Consider the following 14512-nt stretch of genomic DNA (forward strand, 5'->3'; position numbering starts at 1 on the left):
TTTTTTTACTATCAATGTGTTCTTACAGGTGTCTCTGTTTAAATACTCTAATTGTAAAGGTACTTCCAGTGATGTATCTATCTGTTGTTGGTTTTTTTGCTGTGGAAATAATATACTTTTTAAGGTTATTTGTTTATAGACTTTCCTTTATCTAAAGAAATGAACAAGTTATTGATCTAGCTGCCAAAATCAGATGGAACCCAAAACATTCATTTGCTTACAATTTAGAAGTGATCAGTTGTTTTCACAGGCGAGTCCCTAAATCAAGAGTTGTAGCATTACTGCTATATCTTTTTTTTTTTTTCCTTAAGGTGGTGTTACTGTATTTGTGGCCTTATATGATTATGAAGCTAGAACTACAGATGACCTTTCATTTAAGAAAGGTGAACGGTTCCAGATAATAAACAACACGTAAGTGTTCTCATTCATAAACTTCACTTGGGCATTGTTCGGAATGAATAGATCCTTGGCCCTACTTCAAATGTATGTGTCATATTTCAGTGAAGAGTAGATGGATTATTTTTTTTCTCAGATGACAGAGTCAACACGCATTAAAATAATTATACTGGGAAGGTGATAACTTTCAGGCTGAGGTTGTGTTTGGGTGCAAGTGCAGAGCTGTAGTGACTAGGGAAGCCCAAAACCGCCTCCTCCCCTGCTGATAGGGCTGCATCTTTGCATTCCCTTCTGCAGCAAGGCACAGCTATCCCCTTCAGGGCAGCAGAGGTGTTGCAAGCTCTGTGCGTTGCCTGTCCATCTGACAGGGAGGTGGGGAAACTGGCAGCACTGCACCACGAATGCAGGAGTGAGCAGCCTGCTGGTAGGAGAGGACTTCTGGCCATGGAAACACATCTCACTGGCCTCTGTAGAAAACCCACGCTAAGGTAGCTTAGTAGTAGCTTGATGTTCTGGAGTATTACGGCCTGATTTCTAGAAGCCTAGTAAAAAATAAATTATTTTTTTACTTTGAAGACTTCTTTTCATGCAGATTTTGGGTGTGGTAGTAGTTCTAATATGTAGGTGGGACAGTTTTCATTCATTGAGTTCTCTTAATTTTATTAGCTCACTTTCTGCTTCTTTTGTTTCTTGCTGTCACTGTACAGGCAGAATGACATGGATGAGGCAGAATAAGACTAGGAACTGGGAAGTTTGTCTACATACCTCCATCATAAAATGTTTTGTTGCAGGTTTGCATTTTGCATATATAGATAAACTCCTTTACTTTAAACAAAGAATCGTTTAAAGTACAGAATTCCACCAAGAAGCACTCACATTGTTCACAATTAAAAGGAAAATACATTCAGGTGTAGCAGAAATTCTTTTAGAGTCCTTCTCAATTAAAATAAAATGTTACCTAAATTTAACCTGTCTTTCATACATCAGGATGCTGTAGCTGTTAGGAATGATGTATTGTTCATGTGTAGAAGAGATAACTGATCTTTCCTTGCAGGGAAGGAGACTGGTGGGAAGCAAGATCCATTGCTACGGGAAAAACAGGCTACATCCCAAGCAATTATGTAGCTCCTGCAGACTCCATTCAAGCAGAAGAGTAAGACGCTGTACCCTGTCAATCTGTTCTTGTTATCCATTCTACATTTTTACTCTGTGGTGATACTGTTCCCTTAATTCCTTGCATGTAACACTGAAGGGATAGTAGGATAACACTACTAATTAAAGGATAGGAATGCTATGTGGGTAGTGTCAAAGATACAATTATTACTACTGGTAAAGTGAATACTTCTGCAAATGTTTTATTTGTGCTTGCCATGTGCAGGGCTAAAGGAGAAAGTTTGGGAGAGTGTAGTAATGGAGGTGAGAACTGTGGGACATGCACTGTATTTCTCATTGAGCAAAAATACATGCTTTTAGTTAAGAGTTCACACATCCTCAACTGTAGGTTTTTATCCTTATTTTTGCTTGCTAAACCCTGAGTTGAATATCAGCTATATCCTTGGTAGTACCCATTCTCACATTATTAAATAACAGTGGTATGGACAGCTATTGTTAATCTATTCATCTATAGCAACTTCTTGGTGATGGAATTGTTAGGCACACTAGGGACAACTATGAGTTGGGAATTTTTCATGACTTTGGGTACCAGTACTTCCTACATTTAATTACAAAGATCCCAAAGCACTTACAGAATTGTGTAAAGTTATTTTGGTAATTGTGAGTTGGGGTATACTTTCAGGTGATGCTTGTTTCAAGGGACTAATTGTAGTTATTGTACTAGCAATGTAACGCTCCACAGCTCTTGCTGTGATAAACAGGCATGGTTCTGCAAATAAGCAATTTCCCCATACATGATCTGGGCTCTTCCGTGTTTCCTACGGCACTTTTGGGAAAGCTGCCCAATTTCCAGGACATTTCCTGAATCTCAAGCTGAGACTTCAGCGTGCTGCTGCTCTCATCCGGATTTTTGCTATTAAAAAGTGATTGTGCCGCAGGCTTGTTGTTATTTTATGGTCTATGGTTTATTTTATTGTATTTCGTCTGCTTTTAAAATTGATTTTTTTTTTTTTTTTGAAAAAAATGAGATCGGTATTATTATTACCATTTTTTAAACTATGCAGTAAAAGCATGTTGTCATTAGGGCTGCAGTAGTGGTAAAATGGAAACAGTAGACCTTTGCAAACAAAGAATGCAGTGCTTCTGCAAAGGAAGTATTGCTCCTAAAGACAAGCAAAATGTGGTGGTTGGGCTTTGTCATACGTTTTTGTGATGACTGGAGGTGAGAGTGAGGGGTAATGAGTGAGGAGGCTGTTTTAAACTGACGCTATTTTAAAGAACTAGTGCTAATTTTATTAAATATTACTACAGCATTTGGAATCGAGCTCATTTGCTTTAGAGCTCATTTGTTAGCCCTTTCCCTTGATTGTGTTTATAGATTTTGTGTTGTGATTGTGGCTGGAGTTAGGAGTGCAAGGCAATATACATCCCCAGATTGCTAGGATTTTCTTTAAACGGTCTTTTCTAAGCTTGAAGGCATTTATATCACAAACTGCTTGTGATAGGATCCATATTATCCTTGTGGCTTTTGAATGCTGCTATAACATAGATGTTGAACACTAGTTTAAAAAAAAAAAAAGTTAAACCTACTAATATTTTATAGGTACTAAAATAAAATAAGACTTTACAATATAGTTTGTAAATTGCCATAGTCTTGGGGTTCAACTTTGCTTCATTAAGACTAAGAGTTACTTCAAAGTTGTTTCAAGTGTATGTACGCTCATGACCAGTTCTAATTTTGCATGTCAAACTGTGACCACAATAATAAGTAAAAATAAGTTTAAAATTCCTAACTGATTGTACAGGCTGTTCTGATCACATGCCAACAAAATGATCCCTCCTTACCTACATTTTTTGCCAACTTCCAACAATCATAAAGCCAGATTAGCTTGATGCTACAACGGTCCCAAATTAAAATGTTGGAAATTTACACTTTGCTTCATTTAGTGACTTTTATGATTTTAATGAAAATTACTATTTTCTTCTAATAGAAGACTTTCCTTTTCTGAAATAACTTCAGGCAAGAAAAAAAAGCAGATGTGTTAAAACATCTCCATACTTTTCAATATTAGAATTCAAAGATGGAGTGTTGCTCAGAGAGAACTACATGATACCTACCAAAAGGGTATTCCTACATGAACAGGAGAAAAAAGTGCTCCCCCTACTGAGGTGTGCAGCAAAAGGATGAGAGAGAACAGAAGTTGAACAGAGGAGGTTCCAGGTGGAAGTAACAAAAAGCGTTTTACCCTGAGGACAGGCAGCCAGGTAGGGGCACAGGTTGCGCATGGAAGCTATGCAGCGTTCACCCTTTAGGATATTCAGGACTGAACTGGACACCCCCTCAGCAGCCAGGTCAGATCTCACAGCTGATCCTGATCCTGCTTGCAGCAGGAGGCTGGACCAGAGACCCCCCAGGGGCTCTTCCAACCTGAATAAATGTGATCCGATGATCTTGCTGCACACCCACTTTGCATTAAATACTGTTTTGTGATTTATAGCTGAAACTTCCTAGAGAAGGTAGTTTTGGCTTCTGCAATGTTTTGAGTATGCCACCAACAGTATTTCATTGTCATCTGATTCAGCTTGCCCTATGAACTTTACTACAAGGAGGGTGTTACTTTCAGCAATGAATACTACTGATATCTACTGTTGAACCATAAGAAAAACATAATATTTGCAGACAGAGACCTCTTTTTACTTATTTTGTGAACAATAGAAATTAGTCACGTAGAAATAGGTCATCTTAATCTTCCAATTATATGGACGTTTTTACTTTTATTGATTTGTAACTGCTTTGTAATATTAGTAGCCCAGTCAATGCTTGAGATTTATAAATCTTGTATTTATATGACTAGAAAAGCGTAGGAGACTTTTATTGACACTAATTTCCTCTAACTTTTTCTAGGTGGTATTTTGGTAAAATGGGCAGGAAGGATGCAGAAAGGCTACTTTTAAATCCTGGGAACCAGCGCGGCATTTTCTTAGTAAGAGAGAGTGAAACCACTAAAGGTATGTGTGCCTCTGTATATCTCTTCTTCCTCTTCTCCCCAGGGTGAGCACGAGGACTATTTTTACGCTGATTACATTACACGTATGCATGTGCACACGTGTGTGTGTATAATGACAGTAGGGGAGATGCATCAAAAATATTTGTAAATTTTTGGTGAAACAGCAGGTATGACTTATTTCCTAGGTGCTTACTCCCTTTCCATACGTGACTGGGATGAGGTCAGAGGTGATAATGTGAAACACTACAAAATCAGAAAACTTGACAATGGTGGATACTATATCACAACCAGAGCACAATTTGAATCTCTACAGAAGTTGGTGAAGCACTACAGAGGTAAGCCGAAAGTCTGGTGTTCCAAGACTAGCTTGTGTTTACCATGAGGAAGAAAAACTTCATATGTAGCTTATTTTTAAAATTCACAATTACAAAGTTTCTTTTTGATTTTGATAAACAGTAAATGAAATAGTTCTTTTACCAACATTAGGACGTTACTTCTGCTATAGTGTTACCCTGTTTAACTATTAAGCTTTTTTTTTTTTTTTTTCCATTTTCCAGAACATGCCGATGGGCTGTGTCATAAGCTAACAACTGTGTGTCCCACTGTGAAACCACAAACACAGGGACTAGCAAAAGATGCATGGGAAATCCCTAGAGAATCTTTGAGGCTGGAAGTTAAGTTGGGCCAAGGATGTTTTGGTGAAGTATGGATGGGTAAGAGCTTAAGCTGACATCTTTCAGTTGTCTGTATGCATCTTTTAACAGTATTTTAAGTAAGTCAGTATCAGAATCTGAAAAGATAATCTTATAAATAATTGAAGGAAAAATACTGATTATGATCAGTCACATAAAGTTAAAAATAATATTCGATGTAGTTAGTAATTTAAGATTCTCTGTTACCTAACAAAACTGAAGCAAAAAATAAAAAAAAAAAAAAGCAGAAAACCTCTTTGGTTTTGTATTGGAGAATAACATATAATTTGCTTCTCTAGGAACATGGAATGGAACCACAAAAGTAGCAATCAAGACACTAAAACCTGGAACAATGATGCCAGAAGCTTTTCTGCAGGAGGCTCAAATCATGAAGAAATTACGACACGACAAGCTTGTTCCGCTGTATGCCGTTGTTTCTGAGGAACCAATCTACATAGTCACTGAATTCATGACAAAAGGTGTGTGGCAGAATAGGCTGAAGATACTGTATCAGAAAGATTATTTAAAACCCCAGGAACAAATTAAATGTTTAATTAATGTTAGGTTTAAAATGATAATTCTGATTAAATTAAAATGAGCAATGCTTGACCTACTTGAAGCAGTTCCGATTTAGATCATGGGTGGAGGCATGAATTTTTTGATGCATCTGTGTCACCCTTGCTAATCTTCCAAGTACATGATTTCATTTCATTTCATTTCATTTTTCCTCATTTATTTAGTGCATATATTGGTATATTTAAATTGGTATATTTAAATTGGGTGGTATAGCTACAAATACTATTACAAGAATATGCCTTCCTTCTGTTCATGCTCACAACAACAGAATTAGTTGTTTTGTTTTGTTCTGTTTCGTGTCTAGAAGAGTGATGAATTTTAAAATAGTTGGCTATTTTTAGCAGACTCTGGCCTTTATCTCTCTTTGTTTTCAGTCCTTCGCCCTTCTTTCCTTGATATATCCCCCTGCTAGTGAAATAGAGATTTAGTTTGAATGTGGAAATGAACTTCAAAAGCATATTAGTATTTAGAAGAAATGGATTCTCATGTCAATTTTTCTGGATTTTGAAAAATGCAAACGTCTGTTTAACTCAGAGAAATTTTGCTATCCTGGTAAAAAATAGAAGTATTGCCAAAGCCCAGGAGAGTAGCTGCTTGTGTTCAGTACTCTTCCACAAATATGTTTTTTTGTGTGTGTTTTATTTTTCCCTGTTTAAAAAGATTTTAAAGTGTTTTACAAGTTTGAAAACATAGGAATAGAAAATTTAAGAATTTCTTTCTGTTTTGTTGTTTTTTCTAAATAACAGTAGACAGTCTCTGTCAGATCTTAAATTAGTCATGCAAAATCAGTTTTCATTGTTCAGAAATCGGGTTTTAGCAAGGCAGTCAAGATAAACAATTGCTTTCTAGGGATGTTACCTTGAAAAAGCAGCCTTGAGCCTTTCATGCTCTTATTTCCAATGAAAAAATACAGCAACTGACTAAAACCGCATCAGACAGATCAAATTCGTTACTACTGCCATGAGTCCACTGCAAGACCTGCTATTTAGTGATTTTTTTCCCCAACCATCACTGCACTTTTCATTTTGTCTGTCTTACTTTGACTCCAATAAGACAGATTATGGATTAGTCTTTATTCAGTCTGTTCCTCTACCCTTATGGAAAGCTGTTGTGTCAGAAACAGGATTTTAACATACATGTAAAAATTATTGTCTTTAAAAAGCACAGGTCCTTGGAATTAATTTCAAATACTACTAATGCTGAAATATTCTGGACACAATTGTGTTATATAAATATGAGAACATAATATATCGTAAAGTATGGAAGATACTTTTGTTTTCCCATGTAAGGAATTAAAAGCAGCAATTTCAGAATCACTTCTCTGGTATAGAATTGGAGCTGGCAGAAGATTTAACTAACATATAGGTGGTTTTTGTTGTTGTTGTTGTTTTTGTAATTGTTGTTTGTTTAATTAGAAATTGTGGAAAGTCCAGCCAGGAAAGGCATTGATACCAGGAAGGTCAGGCAATATAATCATCAATGGCAGTCTGTTTTATCAGCGTTTAGTTATCTGAATTATTAAAATTGATTAAAAAGTGCTTAGATAAAATTTGCAGAGTAGAATCAACTATACGGGCATACTCAATTGCTCTGGTAAATGAGGATTTTCAAACTCAGATTTTGGGAGCTGAATGCATCAATCCTAACGTCTAGAAAAAAAAATCTTGTTCATGTTTTCAGGACAAGTTAGTGTGTTTTTCTGTTGTTTTTCATCAAACTGTTGTCATATTTTACAGGCAGCTTACTAGACTTCCTAAAAGAAGGAGAAGGAAAGTACTTAAAACTTCCACAGCTCGTCGATATGGCTGCTCAGGTACATTTTATAACCAAGAAAATTATATTTTATGCTTAGAAATTTAAAACTATATCAAATATCAACTAAATATAAATATTGTACACTAGCAGTTGTACACTGTTCTTTCTTACATTTTCTGTTGTAGATTTTTGTAATTTGTCAAAAAGATATGGTCAGTTACAAATTGATAGATACTGTAGAGCCAGGCACACTCAAATCAATGTTGTCACAAGCTGTGCTTTACTTCATATACTTACACAATGAGAATACACCTAAAATAAAATGATATAATTTAATGCTTAGGCTAAATGTATGTAGTCATGGAAAGTAATTTTTAATAAAACTTTATTTTTAAGATTGCTGATGGCATGGCTTACATTGAAAGAATGAACTACATCCACAGGGATCTCCGGGCAGCTAACATTCTTGTAGGAGACAATCTTGTGTGTAAAATAGCAGACTTTGGTTTAGCAAGGTTAATAGAGGACAATGAGTACACTGCAAGACAAGGTAAGATTGATTTATTTACTCAATAAATAAGTCCAGTTATCTTAAAATTATTTAGAACTATTACATTTAGCAGAGTGTCAATGTATGCTGTATGCGTGAATAAAGATAATGCATATAAGTGTGCTTGCACAGCTATGTTTGGGTGTCCCTCTTGCTTAAGTGCATATTTTGTAAACTTTCTGTGTTCAGAATTATTTAGCAACTTGCTTATGTTTTTAAAAGACATTTGAAACGTTTTTTTTTAGGTAAAAACTTGCTATAATTTGAAGAGAGATGAGGTTCTAGAGAGGGTATTCCTCAATTTCTGAAGATCACCCCACTTCTGGAAACGTATTTAATTAAGAATCCCAGATGTCTTAACTGCTTCCAGAAATTATAGCCAGTAGTTGCTGCTTTGGTTTGAAACTGCTTTCCAGCTTAAAATGCTAAAATACTAAACTACCTTGAATTTGGTCAAACAAAGCAAACTAAAAAAATTTGAGTGCAGTATTCTTTTTAAAATATTTTGAAGCTTAAGTAAACGATGCGTGACCAAGGGTAAATTGAGTATCTGTCTTTCCGATGTCTGCAGGAGCTAAATTTCCAATTAAATGGACCGCTCCAGAAGCAGCGCTGTACGGTCGGTTTACAATTAAGTCAGATGTGTGGTCATTTGGAATTTTACTGACAGAGCTGGTAACAAAGGGGAGAGTGCCGTATCCAGGTAAGAGGAAAATGGAATAGATCTTCCTTTACTTTGTGGTGTTCTTTGTTTCTGAAGTTACCTTTTTGACTTCTAACCTTCATCCACAGCCCACAGCTGACAAGCAGAGACAAAAGCTTGGTAACGCTTCACTAGTTCCTTTGTTCACAAAGCTACTTGTTTTATTTACAGATTAACTATTACATGCTCCTTAAAGTGTTTTAAGATTATAGAATTTGCAAATGTGACTGATAGTTCTTTTCAGATTAGTGGGTGTCCTTAGGTTTTCCTGTCTGTCTGTTCCTGAAATTTCTACTTTTGTTGACATTTTCCCAGTCTACAGTAAGCATCCATAGAATGAACCTGCCAGACCTGTTTTTGAAACTAAGCATATATAACATGTTCTGTCAGATATTTTTCTGTGACTAGAGTTGTAAGGTAGTTCTGCTAGGCATATGCATAATAAAAAGGCATAATGATACCAAATTAAGTGGTCCTTTAGTAGAAGCTTAGGCAAGCAGAAGGTATCTGTGCTTGAGTCTCCTTTTTGAAATAACAGGCTTAAAACAGTGGTAAATGTTCTGTAGCAAAATATACAAGTAACTATACAAATGAAGGAAGGACCAGGTACTGAGGAATTATCAGAACAATTAAATAATTTTCAGAAAATGTATTTAATCCAAGAATTTAAAAATTCACTCAACATAAAACGCATTCATGAAATATTCTGAAACGGTAGATTCACATGCACATTGTAAACAACACCGTGGTTGGAGAAACTTGAAAAGCTTTGGCTAACTGTTCTTTGTATAATGACATTCAAAGGTAAAATGCTTTCTTTTTATTAGGGATGGTGAATCGGGAAGTTCTGGAACAAGTGGAACGTGGATATAGGATGCCTTGCCCACAGGGCTGCCCAGAGTCTCTTCATGAGTTAATGAAACTGTGTTGGAAGAAGGACCCTGATGAGAGACCAACATTTGAATATATTCAGTCTTTCTTGGAGGACTACTTTACTGCTACAGAACCACAGTACCAGCCTGGAGACAATTTATAAGCCAACAGTCTATATAACATGCACAAATCTGCCAAATGTAAAAGACTTGCAAAGAATTCCTGACGTCTATAAGGAATCAAAGGAAAGAAAATCTTCGCTACTTTGCATGCTCTTAATGGCAAACTGGAATTTCATAATACAGTTGCACAAAACCACTTTTAAAATGTTATAATCTAATTTACCAATGACGTGTATTTTTTTTTTCCTATTTCCCAACTTACTTCAGGGTCCAAAGGAAGCTTACTGATAATACGGGCTAGTAAAATGAGCGTTGGTGTGAATGATAGCAGAAAAAAAACAACAATGTTTCAAATCCTTTATTTTTCCAACATTTAATCATTTACTAAGGAGGGAATTGTCTGGAATTAAAGTGATCTTGGGGTAGGACATTTTTAAAGCAGAAGAACTTCGTGGGACCAAGCAATGCTATTCCAGTTCTGTAAAACTTCCTGTGTTCAAAATTATATGTCCCGTCCCCCATTCTTCCCCCTTAAGATGGTACAACCATATTTGATACATAGTCTTGATCCATAAGCTTCCTCTTGCATGGACTTAATTAGGGTAGGCAGGTTAAAAGAGAAATTGGAACAGAGAATGACAAACTTGATCTAAATGGTAGACCTCAATAGTGAAATTAGAGAGCATAATGCACTGTGTTAATACTTGTATTAATATAACTGGAAAGTAGCATGAGAGATTTTTCTTTTTTCTTTCTGCGTAGCTAATTAAGAATAATGAAGGTAACTAGAAAATGAGGTAATATTTTATAAAATTATGTTGCTAAAGTATGATGATATTTGAACTTGAAACTATGTGATACAATCATGGGGGGAAATCCTTTTATCTTTTAAGCTCCGATCCTACAGAGAGCTTTTGTATGGGAAGACTACCTGAACAAAGCTCACCATGAAAGCAAGATTGAAGCTGGTAAATGGCCACTTCTTAGTCCTTTTGCAGAGACAGATTCGGTACTGTTGTATGTGGCTTATATGTGTTAGCAAGGGTGGGTGCCACAAATGTTAATTGTCACTAGTTCAGGGATTTGATTGCACTTTTGCTTTTCTTGACTATTAAGACACCCTTACACACAGTTGCTCTTCCCACTTATGCCCTTCCTACAGAATTATTTAACTAAAAATAAAGAAAAGAAAATGTGAAAGTTTAAAAACTAAAGGGAGAAAATATATTTAATATTGTCCGAATACAGTGACATTGAAATTTGCTGGCTTTCAGCCCAGCTCACACGACATCTAGATTTATTTTTTTTGGCTACTGACATATCAAGCAATAACATCATGTCTTTTACTCAACAATTTGCATGACGTTTTTGAATTTCTGATCAAGCTTATATACTTTAATTTTGAAACACTAAACTCTTACGTATCTATCGGGTTTGAATTTATATTAGCATTGTAAAGCTATCCAACAAATGAATTTCAGAAAAGTTGGTAATATAGTTCTGGTACTAAACCTACCTTTTTTCATGGGTTTACACTACACTGAATCCAGCTACCAAACAGATCTTTGTAAGTACAGTGCCATCATTTTCAATTTTCCTTCATCATCACTCATCACCTGTACATCTGTGGTTATCAAATTTTAAAAGGGCTTTATGTAAGAAAAACAAAGCAAACAAAAAAAAGACACAACGAAGATCGAAAAATACAATGGAATTTTAATTTTTCTAAATATTTTAAAATAAATAACACAATCATATGAGTTTATGTATTAATACAGCTATAACAACAAATGCCAAAAATGACACTGGCATTGTTTGGATTTTAATTACAGAATGGAACAGTTCATTGTAATAACACTTGTATAGCAAAGGAATAAAACACTAACTTAATGAACGTGTTCATTGTAAATGGTTGTGTATTATAAGACTTCTCCAAAAGAGTTTGTATGTTTATGAAAATTTATTTGTTTCACCTGAGGATCTTGATGTGGTTCTTACCCTAACAGAGTTTAAAATTCACATTCACACTTTTTATATAAATAGTAATAAGTTTAATTATGTAACTAAGTATTTTTATAAAGTATGGCATTGTTGAACTGTTTTGCAGAATTGGTTCAAAATAAATTTCTCCTTGATTGCATCTGCTTATTTGGGGGGGGGGATGAAGAGGGGGGAATGGGGCAGGGAGAGAGCAAAAGCCTTCATATTGAGGGAAAAAGGAGGGGAATAAAAGGGAAAACTGAACTTTGAATCTATAGCTGTCTTGATGACTTCAGGGTGTATTTTTATCCTCTGTAAACTGTTTTAATGTACTTCCGTAAAAGATACTGAGTTCACGATGTGTTAGAAACTGTTGCTGTGAAAAGGGAGACTTTTTCTAGAGCAGTTCAGGAGTCCTTGGGAGGAATTGGCTAGAACTATTCTGCCTAAACTTAAAATAAATGCCCCACAATGGATAGACAGACAGACAGGCTTGGGGTTTTGATGAGAAATCCCAAAGTAGGCTCTGGGCTGGCAGCCACTGCCACGCTGCCAGCCAGGCGTGTGTCCCCTCTTTCCCTTTATCTGCTGTTGGCAGTCACTGCTGACTTCTGCACAGTTTTTTTCAGGGAACTTTGTAAATCTGTTCTTGTGATAGCTGGTGTTTTATCTCAACTTCACGGACTGTTAGCTGTCACAAAGACCAGTGCACTCAAATCACAAATCCTGAAATTCGTGTGCAGTGCCACTAGTAGCAGTGCTACTGCTGCCAACATATGGTTTGAGTTTCAATAACAACTCATAACACAGCGCTAAAAGTGTTCTTACCGATGCTATGAGCTGCAAGGTTTACTGTATTTTAAGTATGTTCTGTACTGTAATTAATGTTTTGCTATTTTTAATGACAACAATCATGTAATATCTGGTAATCTGTGTGCTCCCCGTTGTCCATCTGAACGTCATCATGTCCAGTCTTCGTGGTAGGCCTGCAGATTGTTTCTGTCACTCATTCTTTCACACTGTAGTATTTTAAGAATATTTTTATACTTTTGAGTAAACTTCCAAACATAAAAATGTCTATGATCCTACTGTTTAGATAAAATACATCCCTATTTTAGTGTAAAGCACGATGAAAAGAACCTTATGTGTTCTTACCCTTGCAACCACTGAAATGTCATTTCACTGGGCTGAAAACTAGCCTTACAAAGGTCTTTAAAAATAAATAATAAATAAATAAATAAAGGTTTGCTGAAGGGTAGAGACAAGCCAGAATGCTATCTAGAATACTGTTTATTCTGAAACGTTATCAACACCACATTGAGAAACCTCAAACATGGAGAATGAATCTAAACATAACTAAACTTAATGAACCCTCACTCTTGTTATTTATTTTGATCTGTTTAATCCAATAAAACCCTCAGCTTTTATGTTTTCTCTGAAGATGCTGTAGATGTTTGTACTTGTACCAACTTTCCCCCAGTACACAGGACTGCTGTGGAGCTACACAGTCATCTTGGGTTTAAACCACAGCACGCTCTTAAGCTAAGCAGCATGTTGCAAACAGCAGGTTCAAATCATCACGCAATTAGTCAAGATTTTAGGGCTAATTTTGTGTAACTGTAATTTTGGGCACCAAAGGCAGGGCTGGGTGGACAGCTGCTGAAGGCCAGAATTGATGTTCATACGTTCCCTACCTAACTCATGTCTTGTGGGGTGGGTACCTGGACTCTTATTTATGTGAATGCTTGGAAGTGCAGGTGCCTTTGCATCTTGCACCTGTGTCAGCCTGGTCCTAGAGCAGGCACACGGCTGCCGTCGACCCTCCAGGCATTGCTGGAGGCTCGCAGTCAGTGCAGGATGGGGAACCCTCTTGATGCACATCTCCGGCAAATGCCTTTTTAAGCCAGATGGGAAGAGGCGGTAGATGGAAATGGGGTGTTTGCATTTATTTGTGATATAATGGCCTAGAGTGGCAAACGGGCTCTGAGCTCAAGTCCTGGATTGCTGCTGGATCTTACATAGGTGGCTGTTCAGTGTGAGGGGTTGTGTTAAAGGTAGGGAGTGGAACCCAGTGCAGGACTTCATCCACAGATACAGGCTTAAGAACTTGATCAGTTCTTAGGCAAAAATGATACAGAGAGAGACCAGTCTCTAGATCCCAGGTTGACAGGGATGCGTGCCTCTGGAGCTCGCACTCAGAGTGATGGCATTTCAGACAGTCTGGCTTCATTTAGCATTTTTTTCTTTGTGGGGCTATATTGATGTAGGCATTGGGATTAGGTTTCCTTCCTCTCTGTGTAGGTGTAGAGTGCTTCAGAATTTACTAGAGGTTAGGCATTCAGCACAGGACCCGTGGTCTTTATGGGACCCACTGAGCTCATTTCTCCTGTCAGTTCTGCATGCAAACATTTGCTTATTGGGCATAGCACATTGGCTGTTTTAAACATTTTCTTTAAATTTGAAGTTATATTTATTGTTAAAGTGTAAAACCCACTGTTACTGGGGGCATCGAGTTATACAAAGCACTGTGTGCTTTTATAAAACACGGTCCGTCTCCCCCAAGCATTTCATTTATTTTGAGTAGAAACACGCATTGGCCCTTGTGCTGCTTTTGATTTGTTCTCCCTAAAGGAGAGGAGACAGTTACCTAGTTAAACTCAGCAGGGCCTGAAGAACAGACTGCAAATTTAAAAGGGAAACCTGAGTACAAGCATTCATGATGAATCAGTCATGCACCAGCGCTG

The 14512-nt window shown here is 36.7% G+C and overlaps 1 protein-coding gene across 1 annotated transcript in view; it reads left to right on the top strand.

The window, feature by feature from the left end:
* YES1 (YES proto-oncogene 1, Src family tyrosine kinase) overlaps nt 1–11928 on the top strand; it is a 51116-nt gene extending 39188 nt beyond the window's left edge. The window contains exons 3-12 of the mRNA XM_084507655.1: nt 312–411; nt 1451–1549; nt 4415–4518; nt 4703–4852; nt 5075–5230; nt 5509–5688; nt 7522–7598; nt 7937–8090; nt 8662–8793; nt 9621–11928. Coding sequence (XP_084363781.1) covers nt 312–411; nt 1451–1549; nt 4415–4518; nt 4703–4852; nt 5075–5230; nt 5509–5688; nt 7522–7598; nt 7937–8090; nt 8662–8793; nt 9621–9829 — 1361 coding nt within the window. The 3' untranslated portion in view covers nt 9830–11928. The remainder of the gene's footprint in view (nt 1–311; nt 412–1450; nt 1550–4414; nt 4519–4702; nt 4853–5074; nt 5231–5508; nt 5689–7521; nt 7599–7936; nt 8091–8661; nt 8794–9620) is intronic.
* Nucleotides 11929–14512: the final 2584 nt, after the last annotated feature.

The sequence above is a fragment of the Aythya ferina genome, assembly GCF_964211825.1.
Source record: "Aythya ferina genome assembly, chromosome: 2".
In the NCBI taxonomy this organism is placed as follows: Eukaryota; Metazoa; Chordata; class Aves; order Anseriformes; family Anatidae; genus Aythya; species Aythya ferina.